The 16,956-nt window shown below is 40.5% G+C and overlaps 1 protein-coding gene across 1 annotated transcript in view; it reads right to left on the reverse strand.

Moving 5' to 3' along the window:
* slc12a5b (solute carrier family 12 member 5b) overlaps positions 1 to 16,956 on the reverse strand; it is a 192,787-nt gene that overhangs the window by 40,908 nt on the left and 134,923 nt on the right. Inside the window, exons 5-9 of the mRNA XM_060931458.1 lie at positions 16,017 to 16,163; positions 9,972 to 10,026; positions 9,550 to 9,680; positions 6,191 to 6,438; positions 4,070 to 4,281 (exon numbers count right to left, since the gene is read on the reverse strand). Of these exons, the coding sequence (XP_060787441.1) occupies positions 4,070 to 4,281; positions 6,191 to 6,438; positions 9,550 to 9,680; positions 9,972 to 10,026; positions 16,017 to 16,163 (793 nt within the window). The remainder of the gene's footprint in view (positions 1 to 4,069; positions 4,282 to 6,190; positions 6,439 to 9,549; positions 9,681 to 9,971; positions 10,027 to 16,016; positions 16,164 to 16,956) is intronic.

Below are 16,956 nucleotides of genomic sequence, written 5' to 3' on the forward strand. Positions count from 1 at the left end.
CAGTGTATTTTTTTGTCTTGTTTTTCATAAACGTCCTTTCCGTACTCGATTTAGAATGTTACAAAAAAAATTGACACCCTCCCAACCACGTAACATTAGCCTATCTGACCTGGGGGCTGACACGTTTATTACGGATAAACCAAAAGGATTACAACGTTCCCTGGATATAGAACTGGACCGAGAAGATTTCAAAATCTTAACGTGTAAGCAACAACAATAAAACAGAGGTTGTTTTATTCATTTAGGGCTTATTAGGCTACTTTCATTAATTGTGCTTTTCATACAGGCCTATCATTTTTCACTTGAGCAAGGGAATTGTTTGAAGAGTATCCAGTCTAAGCGAAAGTTTAATGTTTTGCAACAGACTAACCTCAAAACACCCCATTTATAGCCCATTTGTTACATTAAACTCTATCTAGCTGGCAATTTCACATGCCGTCGTATCTACACGGGATGATTTCCAACAAAATAAGGTTTAATTAACAAGAGGCAGCGTTCCACGGGCTTTCAGCTAACCGGAGTCCAGCTCAGCGCAGCTCAGCAAGCGTGCCTAAAACATTTGGATATGATTGCGGGCCAATGTGCTATTCTTTGCTTCATTGAGATATATGCAACACAGTGTTATTAAACCGATATGTTTATGAAATAATTCAATGCCCTGTGCATTTCAGTGTTCACTCAGTGTACCCTGCTATCCCCTACTTTATAATTATGAATGGCGCGTCGCACGTGCTGGGGTTACATTACGGGGCTGGAAAAAAGTTATCTGTGTCTTACCTGGCTCAGCTGCCCCTTCACCACCTGCTGCATCATCTGAATCTTTTCTAAAATATCTATGCAGTGAGCCCCTGAGGTTCTTGGCTTCTTCATCTCTTTTTCTCTTTTCTTTTCTTTGCTCCTGACTTGTGCATGTTGGCAAACGGGCTCGCACGCTTATTGTCGAAGTGTTATGATGGAATAGTGCCATGTTATTTGGCGCCTTAATCAAAGACCAAACCATTTCTGCATTAGGGGTGGTAGGTGGGTTCTTGAATCTATTTTCGAAGACAATAAAGGCAAAAGAACCAGAAATCATTCATTGAATGCAAATATAGCACATTTTTCTACCCCAAATCAACACATTTTGAAATGAAACAGAATGATTAATGGCATCTTCATGAGGGACCAGTTCTGGGCCCCCCTCATGCCTGGGCCCGGGACAAAATACCCGGTTGTCCCCCCCTGTCGACGGCCCTGCATGCCTAGGTGCTTGATTTTATACACCTGTGGCCATGGAAGTGATTGGAACACCTGATTCCGATAATTTGGATGGGTGAGCAAATACTTTTGGCAATATAGTGTATCTGAAACACAGACATAAATGTGCTAGCTGGTGGGCTAAGCCCCTCATCTTTCAAAGATATAAAAAAAAATCAATATAATCATAATCGCATGCTGTTAACAAACATTCATAAGAAAACCTCACAGAATGGTTTAAAGAAACAAGAAAGGAGGCTACGCTTGATTTCATTCTAGCCCAGACTGTAGATTCATGCAGCCTATCAGGAAAATTTGTGTCAGGTGAATACCCCGAGTGTAATGTCCCCTTGTTTTGATCTGATTTCGATCGATATTTTCATGATGACAGATCAAATGCTGACACCAGTCAGAATCCTCATATATTTTCTCTCCACGTTCACTGGATATGAGCAATCACGCACTCTGATTGATTACTCTATTATGAGGCTATCAGCTCATATACCAAGAGTAGAGAAAAACAAAATGGCGGAGCGTGTTGCTGAACCAACCGAGGACAAAATAAAAACTCTACTCAGAAACAAAACCCCCCAAAATACAAGAAAAGCAACAAAATATGGAATGAAAGTATTTGATGGTAAGAACATATCTTTTTTTTATTTTTCAAGAATTATTATTATTATAGCATTTTTCACAAAATCGCTCCTGTCATTTCGCCGGTTTGCTTACATTCTTCATCTTTAAGCATTAAAATTTGTTGAAATTTTTTAGACTGGTTCAAAAGCTCAAAGATGTATGAAAATTACAGAACTGAAATGTCCAAGGAAGAATTAAATAAACGTCTAAAGATATTCTATAGCTCGGCATGGCAGCAAGATGGCACTTTCTAAAAAACAAGCAAACAAAAAACACTCAAGTCAATTCGTACAGCCATTGATAGGTTTTTTAGAAGTCCGCCTAAGCGGAAATGATTTTGTCGGACATGTTGTATAAAGTTTTAATTTATCAAATTTGCAAAAATTAAAAATAAAAATGCTGTTTCTCAAAATCCAGTGAATGTGGATAGAATAAAACAGTTATTCTACTCAATCTTGTTGTACATGACTTATAGCAAACTCGGTGCTATGCGCCTCATTGGCTATCAGCTCATGTACGACTTGATTTCGTCAAATAACTTAAATATATTGCAAGCAGTGCTGCTGAACTAATAATTGACGACAACACAGAAGTGTACTATAATGTCAGTATGCTGTCAGTAGCATTGGGTTCAAGACCACCTTATGTGAGACCGAATCAAGACTAATGGAGTCTGAGTCAAGACAGATTATGATGGGTGGTAAGACTAAGACAAGACCATGTGACCGTGTCCAAGTCAAGACCAAGACCAGACGCTCAGATGTGTTAATTTGCTGGTTGTAGTATCTTCCTAACCTGACAGGAAATTTCTATTGAATTAACTCAAATAACCTACTTTGGCACTACATGGCATTTGAGAAAATAATCTACTTTGGTATTATCATTTAGTACAAATAAGTGCGCAGGACATACTTAGGACAACTCATTGGGTGTGTGTGTGTGTGTGTGTGTGTGGCGGGGGTCAGGGAGTATATGTGATGTAAATGAAATGACAGGGTTTGCTAGTTATATAAAAAATTATTTTGTAAAATGAAATACAACAGAGGCGGCACGGTGGTGTAGTGGTTAGCGCTGTCGCCTCACAGCAAGAAGGTCCTGGGTTCGAGCCCCGGGGCCGGCGAGGGCCTTTCTGTGCGGAGTTTGCATGTTCTCCCCGTGTCCGCGTGGGTTTCCTCCGGGTGCTCCGGTTTCCCCCACAGTCCAAAGACATGCATGTTAGGTTAACTGGTGACTCTAAATTGACCGTAGGTGTGAATGTGAGTGTGAATGGTTGTCTGTGTCTATGTGTCAGCCCTGTGATGACCTGGCGACTTGTCCAGGGTGTACCCCGCCTTTCGCCCGTAGTCAGCTGGGATAGGCTCCAGCTTGCCTGCGACCCTGTAGAAGGATAAAGCGGCTAGAGATAATGTGATGTGTGTGAAATACAACAGGAAGCAGTGCAGCACATGTAAGGACCTGCAAATCAAAGCAGTGGTTCTCAAACTGTTTGTAGCCATGAAGCCCTTAAACTGTAAAATAAATTCCATGGATCCTCACTGTATAGTTTTATTTCACGAAAATTGTAACAATTCTTTAAATGATTATTTTTTCAAGCCATAAAACCTTCAATTCTTGAAATTTCCACTGATAGAGCACATTAGGTCTGAATCGACTTTGGTGCTTGGACCCCTAAATATCATGACTTTGATAAATGTAACCAGTGTAACAAAATTGAAACAAATAAATAAACTAACTAACTCGTGGAACCCTGGGGTCCCCAGAACCCACTTTGAGAACCAGTAGATTAAGGTACACAGCAGTTATATAAAATTAAATAAAAACTAGAACTAGTTTGGCTCATATAATTTTCCGAGACCAAATACAGCTGTGAATTACAAGCACTACTGCTATGTTAATTTGAACCTAAGAGGATGAAGCATTTCGAAACATATTCACTTGAAATATTTCGGTATGTAGAGACAGACTTTTCCATGTTGTACTTTAATAAGAACATTATAAAGTATTTGTTCATGAAAATGATATTCTGGTCTCTGGGAGTATCGAAAAAATATTTCATCCTTGTAGATTGGGACTGAGATAAGACCGAGTAAAATTTCACCCAAGCTTGTGACAAGACTGAGACCATTGGTTGATGGTCTAAAGACTGGTCTTGTGTATCGCAACACTAGCTGTCAGGAGCTTCACACAGCATTCTCACCTGCCAGGATGCCGCTGGTGACACCAGGAATGCCCTGCACCTGAGAAACGTTGTTGTTGGTGAAATATTCATCACAGGTGGCATTGAGGAACTCAGAGTCACAGAAGAGTCTCCAGAGTTTGGTGGTAACTGTACCATTGCCTGACTCAATGGTTTTTGCACAGATATCAAAGCCCTTTGACACCAGAGTCCGATTCCCAAGCACGCATATCCTACAAAAAGCAAGGAGATCAGTCAGTGGGGTAAAATATCCATCACATCTAAAACGTTCAAGTCTGAGTCCATGATCAACTAGAAGGGCATTTGGTAGTGCATACCTCCGCCAAGCCACATATTAGAATATCCAGATGTTTACTATGTTTACATGCATATCTGGATTTGCAGCAAAATCTAAATCAATGGTTCCTTGGCCCATGGTTCACCTTTCCTCAAAATTTCATTAAATTCCGTTCACTGCTTTGAGTTATGTTGGGAACAGACAAACAAACGGAGGTGAAAACATAACCTCATCCAACAAAATTAGATTCTTGGTATTAATATTCTCTTTTATGAAATCTAACACAGTTTTACACAGTTCATACTTCTTATTCAAGAATATATTAATTCCAGCGAAGACAATTTTATCTGCTTGAGAAATATGGTGTTCTCAGTCTTTCATTTAGCTTATACTCTATAGCAGGGGTTCTCAACCTTTTCTGCTTTGAGGCCCATCTATTCATACTTGTAACAAGTTGGGGCCCATTAAAAAAGATCCCCAATTATTTTGGCCCATCTATTCTATTAGAATCTAATAATCTATTGTAAAGTGTATTAATGGGATGTGACATCACTCCCTGTTACAGATGGGAGCCCAGGAATTAAATAAATACAGTAAAAACTAATTTTAAATTATAGATATTGTATTTAAAACTGCATGGATGTGCCAGAAGCCAAACCATGCATGCAGGACGTTCTCAGTCAAAAGGGATTAATGATCCAAAAGTGGAGTCTGGTCCATTAACACAAGAACTTACTGCCATGTTTGTGTTCAGCAAACCAAGAAGTACACTCAAAAGAAGTGGATATAGAAACCACTCAATGGGATTAGATCCTTACACGCTAGTAAAGAAGGGTTTTTCCTATGAAAGAAAAATGTACTAGCTAAATTTGACATTAGTAGAATAAATTTTGATCCTATTGTAGCTGTAACTAAATACAAAGACAGTAGTTATGCAAACTATTAATTAACTTAATTTGAAGATAATTAATAGATAATCAACAGATTTTAAGTTTTTTTTAAGATTGTGTATATTTTTAGTCTTTTGTATTTGTAATTATTTGTATCTGTACATGCACGACCCCACCAACTCTGCTGATCAACTTATTGTGTTTAAATAAAGTTATTCATTTGTTCATTCATTCATTCATGATGAGTTGGAAAATTATCCATCCGTTGAGTTCCCCAACATCTCAAACTACCTGGTGCTGCAGACATCGTTTTACATGGACACAAAGATGAAAACCTGGAAGAGCATGGAGGAGTACAACTTTTTATATGTGGCTGGGTTAAAGACCTGCAGATCAGGACACTACAAGATAAATCCTGTATCGTTTTTGCCTGGGTAAGGAGGAATTTCTGGACATTTTGTACACATCTTTGCGATGGTTGCTAGGATGCTACAAATTTAGTATCAGGTGTAAACAAACCACAGCCGCTTGATTTTCAATCCTCCCTGCTTTTCTCTTCCAGCAGGCGTCACAGATCCATATAATTTATCCAAAAATGTATTTATTTATTCTGCCCACTGCATGCGCTCTCTCTCTCTGTGTGTATGCAAGCATGCATGTGGGTTAAATGTAGAGGAGGAATGTGACGAAAATAAAGGCTTGTTATTCTTAATTTACCCACAAATGTATTTATTCCACTTGAAAAGTGTTTGGCAAACCAGCTACCGGATTTGGGATACTATGACATCTGAATTATTCAGCATTTGGCCTCAAACTTGAAAAAAATTCGTGGCCCACTAGCTGATGCTTCATGGCCTATTAATGGGCTGAGGCCCAGTGGTTGAGAAACATTGCTGTATAGTAAGTGATAACGCAGAGTTCATGATTGTCATGAAGTACAGTGAACAAGCTCACGGGAAGTCTGGTGGGTCGAAGGAGCTTTTGATCACTCCAGCATAAACAGCCAAAATGGACAAGATGACGCAGGCAAGGAAAACCAACGCCAGCTTGTTGACATACTTCACACCGACAAACACCACCAGAGCCATGAAGGAGAGAACGATGCTGCCATACACACGCATGTTGTTGAGCATTGCAGCTTCGGCTTCGGGTCCGTCCAGACCTTCAATTTGAAATATAGCCGCCTGTGGAACTATGTAGATCTACGGCACAGAAAAGAGTGGAAAAATGTGTCAAAATTACAGATAGCGATTGATCGTGTACACAATCAAACTTTAATTATTGGTAATGTATGCATATTTGCGTTAGAATACAGTAAGCATAACAAGCTTACAAACTATGACAATCCAGATTTAGATAAATAGTGAACAAACATTTGTCCAAGCCTATTAGTAAATGATGGCATGTTAAAGGGATCCTTCAGCAGATTTATTCTCAAGCTTATTTTAAGTAGAAGTAGTCACAGATTTCAAAAATCAAACTTTAATTTTCAGAGACCAAATAGTGTTTGAGAAAAATTAATTTTCTTTAAAATGCCAAATGGGCTTGACGTATGCGATGACGTCAGGTAGTGGTCTCTTGGAGCAACTCAGCTGTTTATATTCTCTGTTTACATCGCAGTTTTGCTAGTTTTACAAGTGTTTTACCGAATTTATCAGTTTTTAAATAAGTATGCCTCATTGTGGAGCATATAAATGCCACAATGATGCTAAAAACAAAGCACAAGCTGGAACTAGACTGCATTTCCACAGAGAAAATGCAAAATGTGCTTCCTCAGCTGTGGCAAAGTGTCACTGACAGAAACTGGATCAGATATGAGACCTCACGCTGTAGAACCTTTTTTACATGATCTACAGATAGTGTGTGTGTAGTGTGTATAGTGCATGTGGCTGCACGCTCTAAAATCTCGGTTTAAAATGGCTCAACTGGCAGCGCAAACTGACACCTCACAGTCTAAAATTTTTTTTTTTTTACATGATCTACATGGGCGGCACAGTGGTGTAGTGGTTAGCGCTGTCGCCTCACAGCAAGAAGGTCCGGGTTCGAGCCCCGTGGCCGGCGAGGGCCTTTCTGTGTGGAGTTTGCATGTTCTCCCCGTGTCCGCGTGGGTTTCCTCTGGGTGCTCCGGTTTCCCCCACAGTCCAAAGACATGCAGGTTAGGTTAACTGGTGACTCTAAATTGACCGTAGGTGTGAATGTGAGTGTGAATGGTTGTTTGTCTCTACGTGTCAACCCTGTGATGACCTGGCGACTTGTCCAGGGTGTACCCCGCCTTTCGCCCGTAGTCAGCTGGGATAGGCTCCAGTTTGCATGCGACCCTGTAGAAGGATAAAGCGGCTAGAGATAATGAGATGAGATGATCTACATGGTGCTAGGGAGATTAACAGAGAGAGTGGCATGATTTAAAACAGAGATTTTCGAGCGCAAGACATGATGTGACACTATGGGTGTATTCAGACCAGGATAGTTCGATAGTTCACTTGCTTTGGTCCGAACCAAATGTTTTTTTTATTTTTTCATTTTGGTGCGGTTCGCTTTCACACTGTACATTTTATAGTAAGCGGATCAAAATCTGTCAACAAAGCCACGCGCCCTGAGGTCGTTCAGCTATTGGTCAGAGACGACACGCGCACAAAGCGTTAAGTTCAAAAGTAGTCACGGAGGATAGCGCTGATGAGCGCACATCATGTTGTGACAGTTCTGGCTCTTCACGCAAGTCGCTAGTACTGCCACTTTTTGAAAGAATGTCCCTGATTTTAATGTAGGTCTGACGGAGTTTCTTCACTTTTAGCCGACATTGTTCTGGGGAGCGCGTGAACCCCTTCTCCTTCGTTTTCTCACTGAATACAGCAAACACGTCGGCATTTTTGTGTGTTCTCTCCAAAAGCTCAGATATGTGGACATCTGCCCATATATCCACAAGGGTACGCGTTTCTTCCTCGGCCCACGTTTGCCCCCTACTCATTTTTTGTACTCTGTAGTCTAGCCTACCACTGGTCTGAATGACTGAACGACTGTTGTAAGGTTCCCTTGACAACCGAAACAGTGTTTGCACTTTGCGGTGGAGTGTCAAGACTCTGTTTCCCATAATGCTCGACAAACGACGGAAGCTCCCGAGGTACAAAAAAGCAAAACTGTCGGATTAGGTCCGGTCTGCTTTCACACCTCCAAAAGGTCTGTACCAGGGTTCCTTTGGTCCGGACTGAGTCCGACCTTGCAGCTCGGTCTCGGTCCGCTTGTTTGATCCGGACCAGAGTTCGGTGGTTTGTATTCAGACCAACCCAAAAGGTCCGGACCAAGGGAAATTTGGTTCGTTTGGTCCGGACCAAACAACGTAGGTGTGAATACGCCCTAAGTTTTTCTCCCAAAACTCCGTTCATTTGAATAGGGGAAAAATGAATGGAAGTGAATGGGAAAAAAAGGGATGAGCGAAAAGAAAGGAAAAGTGCGGGTCAGAACCGATTGCAAGTATGTGTCGGAGGAGTTGGCCTGAGGTATCAGATGAAGTTTGGTGGGTCTCCAATGAAGCGTGTCCAAGCAGGATGGTTCCATTCATGAGCTGCATTCATTCTCTATGGGAAAAATATGACAGGAAAATGACAAGAACAAGAGAACGGGTTCGTTGATCCAAAAGCCGTATACAAGTGCACAACATTGGTTCAGAACGCTGCAGATCATGTAAAAAACAAACAAACAAGATTTTAGAGTGCACAGCTATACACACTACATATACACACTACACACACTTTGCTACATGCACACTACACACACACACTATCTGTGTAAAAAAGATTTTGCAGTGCAAGGTCTCGTAACTGATCCAGTTTCTGTCAGTGTCCCTCTGCCACAGCTGAGGAAGCACACCTTGCATTTTCTCTGCGGAAATGCAGTCTAGTTCCAGCTTGTACTTTCTTTTTAGCAACATTATGGCATTTATATGCTCCACAATGAGGCATACTTTTTTAAAAACTGATAAATTCAGTAAAATACTTGTAAAACTAGCAAAACTATGATGTAAACAGAGAATATAAACAGCTGAGTTGCTCCAAGCAACAGCAACATGACGTCATCACATACGTCAAGCCCATCTGGCATTTTAAAGAAAATTAATTTTTCTCGAACACTATTTAGTCTCAGAAAATTAAAGTTTGATTTTTTTAAATCTGCGACTACTTTTACTTAAAATAAGTTTGAGAATAAACCCACTGGAGGATCACTTTAAGGGCTGTTTGATATGTATTCCTTGTGTTGTGCTTAATGTGTTGGTCAACATTGGATAAAAACACTGTAAAATGCCATTCAGAATGCAGTACCAAGAGAATCTCAATGCAGCCGAGTATATACATGGCTCCGGCGAAAGTGGTTCCCAGGTAGAAACAGATGCCCACTGCTCCACCAAACTCTGGCCCCAGAGAGCGGGAGATCATATAGTACGAACCACCAGCTGAAACAGATGCACATTAGTTACTTACACAGCACTTTTCTATGCTTTATATATGACTATGCTAAACTTTTTAAGAGTTTATGTTTATCTCAGTTTCTCCCTCATTCACCCTCCTCACACTACCAGGCATAAATACGCACCGCTAAAGGACAGGAGCAGAACTCAGCTCACTGGGGAACTGTACCGTGCACTGTGACTAACTGCCCATAAAGAACACGAGGATAGCCATCCTCTGGGTGTACATAAACAAACACACACTGACACAGACAGGGGCCATTGCATTTTGCTTACCTGGCACTACTCCATTTGTAGCAATTGCACTCATTGAAATGGCAGTCAGCATCGTCTGCAAACAGACATAAACACAGACTTAAATACCTATATATCACCTCCTGAATTACTGACACCTCGAACCAAAAGGACAATCACTACGTTTACATGCACATAGAGAGAATCGAATTTCTGCCGTTGCTCGACTGAAATCGAAGTTCAAAATGCCATGTATACACCTTAATTCGGCTGAAATTGAACCGAACTTGATTTCTCGGAATCGAGCTACACGACCTGGTTTATGCGATTTCTGCCGAGCTACTTTGTGCATGTATACCCTATCGAGCTAGTTGTCGAGCTACTTCCGGAAGTGACGAGTGACGAGACCACAAGCGGGAAACACAACAGCCTCGGTCGGCATGACAACAGTAGTAGCGAGCAGCAGAAGAGGTCAGGAGGAACAAACGAAGAAGAGAAAATGGCGATGTAGAGCTCTCTGAAGTGTGGGTGGAGCACAGAGGACGGCAGGACAAAGCTTCTGGTACTAATAGGCTTTTTATTGTCAGACTTTTCAGTTTAACAGCCTACTTTTATTCTTGAGAGAAAAACACACACGCGCGCTGTGTTCTAGTCCCGGGATGAGCTTTCCCCTCTGCTCTCCCTCTGCCTCCTTAAATAGGGCGCGGTTACTGGGAAGACACACAAACACAGGTTAATTACCATCAGGTGTAGTGATTCTGCCACTCACCTTCCCTGGCTCCGCCCTCCTGTCACAGATCGGCGCTTGACCACGCCCCCACTGCCACAGGCAAGCAGAAACATGCACTTCTGGAGCAATGAGGAGACAGAGTTCATGCTCATTCAGCTTAAGGAGTTGAATATATTAAAATTCATGGACAGGAGAAAAACGCACAATGGAGAACACGGAACTGATAACTTTGTTTACACTCTTGAATAGCTCTTCTTCATGACGACAACCGGAAGTGTACCAACACGATGGGGCGTGTTGCGCCACCTGTGGCTCAGGTGCACAATGCACCTCACACAATAGCCCGATTTCAGTTGTGTGCATGTACGATTGGATTTCTCTGGCACCCTGCTGGGACCTTCAGCTTGATTACCGACAGCAGCTCGATTTGGATGTGCATGTAAACGTAGTCAATGACATTTTCCTTCTTAGAACATGCGGAAAATTTACTGACACCACAAACAAATATTTCAAATGATAATATTTCAATCTATGGGACATGATCCGAAGAGGCAAATTAAGTCAGAAATTTAAGTTCAAAAGATATCAGTATGTAAGTTCCTCGTATTCAGAGTCAGGTTATGCATGTGAACCTGCAAGTCTATTTTGTGGGCTCCGATTTCAGATTATTAACATGACCCACAGATACAGTGTTCATACAGTAGTGGTATCTGAGTTGTTGTTTTTTTCAATAGCGTCTAAACCACCACTTTTAAACACAAGTGCTAAGCATGGGGGAAAGAAGCAGGATAAAAAAAATGTAGACTGAATAAGAAGGTTGTACTTATTTCACACTTTCTTTTTTTAAAAAGAATTCAAATCCCATAACATATGTTTCTATGTGACACAATGTGGTGACATCAAATTGTCAGATGGTGGTGCTGGACTTTTTTTCATGGCAAACGCAAAAACAGAAGTGCACCTGTCCGAACAGATTGTAAATCAACTCTGAATGCAGCCAAATGTCATGCTTTAAACAAATCTACCGTACTTTTTTTTAAATAACCTATCGGGGACAGCCAGTGTGCTGCTTATGACAAAAAAAAATACAAAATAAAAAAAATAAAAAGGGTTCAATCAGTGACCTCAGCGAGTTTGTCAACTCTTTATGCGATGTGTGTTGAAATTGTTGACTTCAGTCATCAGCTCAAACTTTCTTTGTTTGGTCCTAGAACATAGAAACAAACTCGAGAACATGGGCGTCACTAAGCATAGTTTGAGCAAAACAATCACTACAAACAACACAAACTGTGGGTGGTAAAAGAGAGCAACTGGACTTGCATGAAGATTCTTGAAGACGTTTCACCTCTCATCCGAAAGGTTTCTTCAGTTCTGTCTGACTAATAGGGAGTATCAGGTATTTATCCTCTCATGGATGAAAAGCAATCCTAAGGTGTCGTTGAGTCATCCTGTTGGTGTGGGTCACTGGGGGCTGGGTGTGAACAGCCTAGAGAGTCGTTGGGGCGATCAATGGGTTGTTGGTTCTCTCTGTTCTCCTGTGAGTCACTGAAATCAGCTGGGTTTTGGTATGCATTCAGTTGTCTGGGAGTTGTGCCAAGGACTGCATTGTAGGTGGCTGATAAATGGTGTCTTAGACCATCACCTCTGTTCATTGATGGCCGTTCCAGGTTGACAAAAATGACTTCTTTAACTCCTCGCTCATACCAACGATCCTCTCTGACTAAAATGTGTATGTTGCAATCCTGAAATGAGTGTCCTTTGTTGTTAAGATGAAGATAGACCGTGGAGTCCTGGCCTGAGGACTGAGGAGTGTTCTCCTGTGTTGAGCCATGCGCCCATGAAGCAGTTGTTTTGTTTTCCCAATATACAAGTCCGTGCATTCCTCACTGCACTGAATTGCATACACTACATTGTCCTGTTTGTGTCTGGCTATTCTGTCCTTAGGGTGGACCAGTTTCTGCTTCACGGTGTTACTGGGTCTGAAATGTACCAGAATTTTGTGTTTGTAGAAGATCCTCTGAGTTTCTCAGATAGACCAGAAATGTAGGGAATGACAATGTTCTTGCATTTGTTCCTGTTATCTTCCTTGTCCATTATGTTCCTTTTTCTGCTCTTGAAGAAAGCCCAGTTGGGATACCTGCAGTTCTGAAGTGCTTTCTTGATGTGATTTTGCTCCTTTTCTTTTCCCTCTACTGTTGTAGGAATGTTCTGAGCCCTGTGTTGCAAGGTCCTAATGACCCCCAATTTGTGTTCCAGTGGGTGGTGTGAGTCAAAGAGTAGGTACTGGTCTGTGTGTGGGGGTTTCCGGTAGACCTCGATGCTAAGACTTCTGTCTTGTCTAATGTGTACATCACAATCCAAGAAGGCTAGATTATTCCCACTGGCGTCCTCCCGAGTGAAATTGATGTTGATATCCACTGCATTGATGTACTTAGAGAAGGCTTCCACCTCATGGGTTTTGATTTTAACCCAGGTGTCATCCACATATCTGAACCAGTGGCTGGGAGCGACTCCTGAAAAAATGGTCAAAGCTCAGGAGTTTCAGGAGTTTCCAGAGTTCTAAGCATATCCGTTACTGTAGTCGGTCTTTCACATTTCATTCACGTCCTCCATTTTCCTCTTCTGTTTCAAATTTGTATCCCACAATGCCTTGCATGAACGGGGAAAGCCCACCACGTGATGCATGATGCAGTATCTTGAATTGGGTCATGGTGAAGCAGGAAAAAGTACCAGAAAATTTAGAGCCACTTGGCCCTAAATTCATTAATTGTTCTATGAAAAAAAAAATAAAATTGGAAGTATGTGATTCAAATTCAGTAGCTTTCAGTCCACTAAACAAAAATAATTGGGTGTCAGGAAAATTCTTTTTATGACCTCATCTCATCTCATTATCTCTAGCTGCTTTATCCTGTTCTACAGGGTCGCAGGCAAGCTGGAGCCTACACTTGAAAAATCTGAAAGGCAGTCTACCTTTAATTTTCTGAAATTTTGGCTTCTTTCACCATTTTCAATATAAACCTAGAATTCTTCAAATGATAAGTGTTTGAATCCCAATAAGACAGTTCATCAATTGATTGGAACCATTAAATGTTATAAATATGAATATAACTACACACTAAACAAACAAACAAACAAACAAACAAATAAAAACCAGCCAAACAGACAGACGAATGTAAATGTGGCTATTATAGATCAAGTCTAGCCTGCCTTGTCTAGTCAGCTTTAGCTTTGATTGTGCAACCAAACAAAAACTGCATTTGTCTGAAGTTTCATTGTGTTTGGGGAAACAGAATCGGGAAATAGTCAGAGTCAGCTGAGATTAGACACACAACCCTGACTTACTGTGCTACAATCAATAAAACCATGACTCTAACATTACTCCATTAGCTACCATGACTCCATTAGCTAACCTTATTCAAGTTTACCAATATCACCGCCAATTTCTGAGGAATTTGTGATCATGATTAAAAACTGTGCTCGTAATTAAAGTATAATTACTTATACAGCTATAATGCACACTAGACACTTTCAGACACAACACTAGAGCACAGAAGTGTAGCTGAGCTGTGTGGGCATGGCTCTGCATACAACTCGGAAAAAGAGATGGGGGATTAGGAGTGTCATGAGGACTAAAGGCTTTGTGAACACTACTTAAAAAGTCTTTTTCCCCAAACTGAAAGAGGAGACCTTTCAGTAAGACGTAGCTCAAGGACCAGGCTCATAAAGGACATTGCCTGCACTTTTTACCATTTTCAACACTGAGCCTGTGTCCACTGTAGCCCGAGATTCTGATCCCTGGTTGACAGGAGTGGAACCCCATGTGGTCTTCTGCAAGATTCGGTGTGTTCGGAGATGTCTTTCTGCTCACCACAGTTGTAAAGAGTGGTTACTTGAGTTAACATAGTTTTCCTGTCAGCTTGAACCAGTCTGGCCATTCTCCACTGGCTTCCCTCATCAACAAGGTTTTTCCGCCCACAGAACCACTGCTTGCTGGATGCATTTTTTTCCTCTCAAAATTTTGCGTAAACCCTAGAGACTGTTGAATGTGGAAAATACCACAGGCTCAGCAGCCACGCCAAAGTCCACATGATAGCTAGATGAACACTGAGGCAAATCACAGGCTTGTTTGGCATATTAAATAGCACTATACTGAGGAAAACTGTATTAGGATTAATATTGGTATTATACTAATACTAGTACTAATATAATTGGCATTAATATTATTACAGAACACTAATAGACAATACTGATAAATATAGTCACACAAAAGCTGTTCACTTGCTTGAGGACTGGAATAATTATCCAATTTCAAAGATATCTCAGAAAACTGTGGTTTACAAAACTGCCATGCAATGGGTCTGGTTGATGTCTTAATTTCGCATTTTTATGAACCATAAGGTATCCAAATCTCCCAGCCAGAACAGAGCAACTATATCCCCTTTCCTTAAAAGCCTATTTACTTTCTACATATATAGTAAAAAGAGAAAAGGGAAGACTGTTCAGCATTTAATTGCAATTGTAATTTCCATCTCAGGCAGCAGGTGGCTCTTAAAATAACAACCTGACGCTTTAACCCTTTTATTACACCTTCTTATGTCACCTTCTTATGGCATAAATCTATTTTGTGTAATATACAGTACTGTGCAAAAGTCTTAGGCACATGTAAAGAAATGATGGAGACCACAAATGGCTTAAAAATAATGAAATGAAATGTTTCAACCTTAAAAAAATACTATAAACAGTAAGCAGTAAGCCATAATACATGAAACAAAGTTGATATTTGGTGTGAGACGACCCTTAAAAAAAAAGGAGTCTCAGGTACAATGAGTGCAGTTTTATAAGGAAATGAGCTGTAGGTTTTACTGAGCATCTTACAGAACCAGCCACAGTTCTTCTGCACACTTTGACTGTCACACTCGCTTCTTAATTTTGCACCAAAACCCAGCAGCCTTCATTATGGTTTCTTTTTTAATCTGAAAAGTGCTCTCTTATGTAATATGCTGTGCTGGTACAAAATTTTTTTCTGTAAAATTTAATTTTGTGCTGGAAAATGAATGAATGTTTGGAACTCTAAAATGTTTTTGTACTGACTCGATAATGTAGAAGTCATAAAACAGAAATCTATAACAAAGTTTGTATGAAAAAAATAGTGTGTCTAAGACTTTTGCACAGTACTTTAAATCAGATTTTTCTAACAGAAATATTGTTGATTTAAAAAGCCCAATATGTAGAGTTAAAGAGAAAATGTGCTGTTTCACACCTTAATTTAAAAAAAAGGACATTATAACCTGACTAGTAGAAATGTACTGTAACTGCATGTATTTCTGAGAGATCAAGAGAAAGAGTAAGAGACACACCGTTGAGCAACACATGAAGACAATGAGGAAGGTGCCCAGGACTCCTCCGACGCCCACCAGCCAGGTCATCCTGAGGAAAAGGATCACCCCCAGGATGTTCTGCATGCACGGCAGATAGACACCCATCACCGTGCCCATACGAGTAGCCTGACAAATTCCCCATCAATAAACAGAACTCAGTAACCACACAGCAGAAATTATATATATATAAAAAACAGAGCATATATATATATATATATATATATATATATATATATATATATATATATATATATATATATATAGGTGGCAGGGCCGTGCAAAGACCTTTGGAGGGGCAGGGGCTCAACATTCAAAAAAGGGCACTTGGAACAAATTTTTCACACAAGTTAACTTTATTCAAAACTAAATTTCAATTGCAACTGAACATTCTGTGTGTCTTGATAGAATATGTTGTGGACGTCGTTATTCAGCCTTAAGTTTTCGAAGCTGCTAGAATATGTTATTAACGCCGTCGTTCAAACTAAAGTTTCCGAATCTGCCACGTTAATGAAATGGATGGAGCAAACGGTTTAAATATAGCCTAGGCGGCTTCATTAAATGATAAACAACCCTACGCATTTACTGTTGTGTTCTAAGCTGCACAATATTGCATGTTCAGATAAGAAATGAAAGGAGACTTTCAGTGTGATCTTACCACGCCGTTCCTCGCACTGTCTCCCACTGTCAACCGCCTGCATGCACTTTCTGCACGGAGGTTCACTGAATGCATGACGTCACGGATTGATGCCCGCATTTACATAGAAAAACGTTATTTTATAAATCTATAATTTCATATATTATTGTCAAATTGTAGAGAATATTGATGTTGGAGCTAACTTATCTTTTACAAATATTAAAAAAAAAACAACAAAACAGTCCCTATGAAAAGGGCACTTTGGACAGCAAACAGAAAAGGGGC

Source organism: Neoarius graeffei, chromosome 10 (assembly GCF_027579695.1).
Source record: "Neoarius graeffei isolate fNeoGra1 chromosome 10, fNeoGra1.pri, whole genome shotgun sequence".
NCBI classification, from domain to species: Eukaryota; Metazoa; Chordata; class Actinopteri; order Siluriformes; family Ariidae; genus Neoarius; species Neoarius graeffei.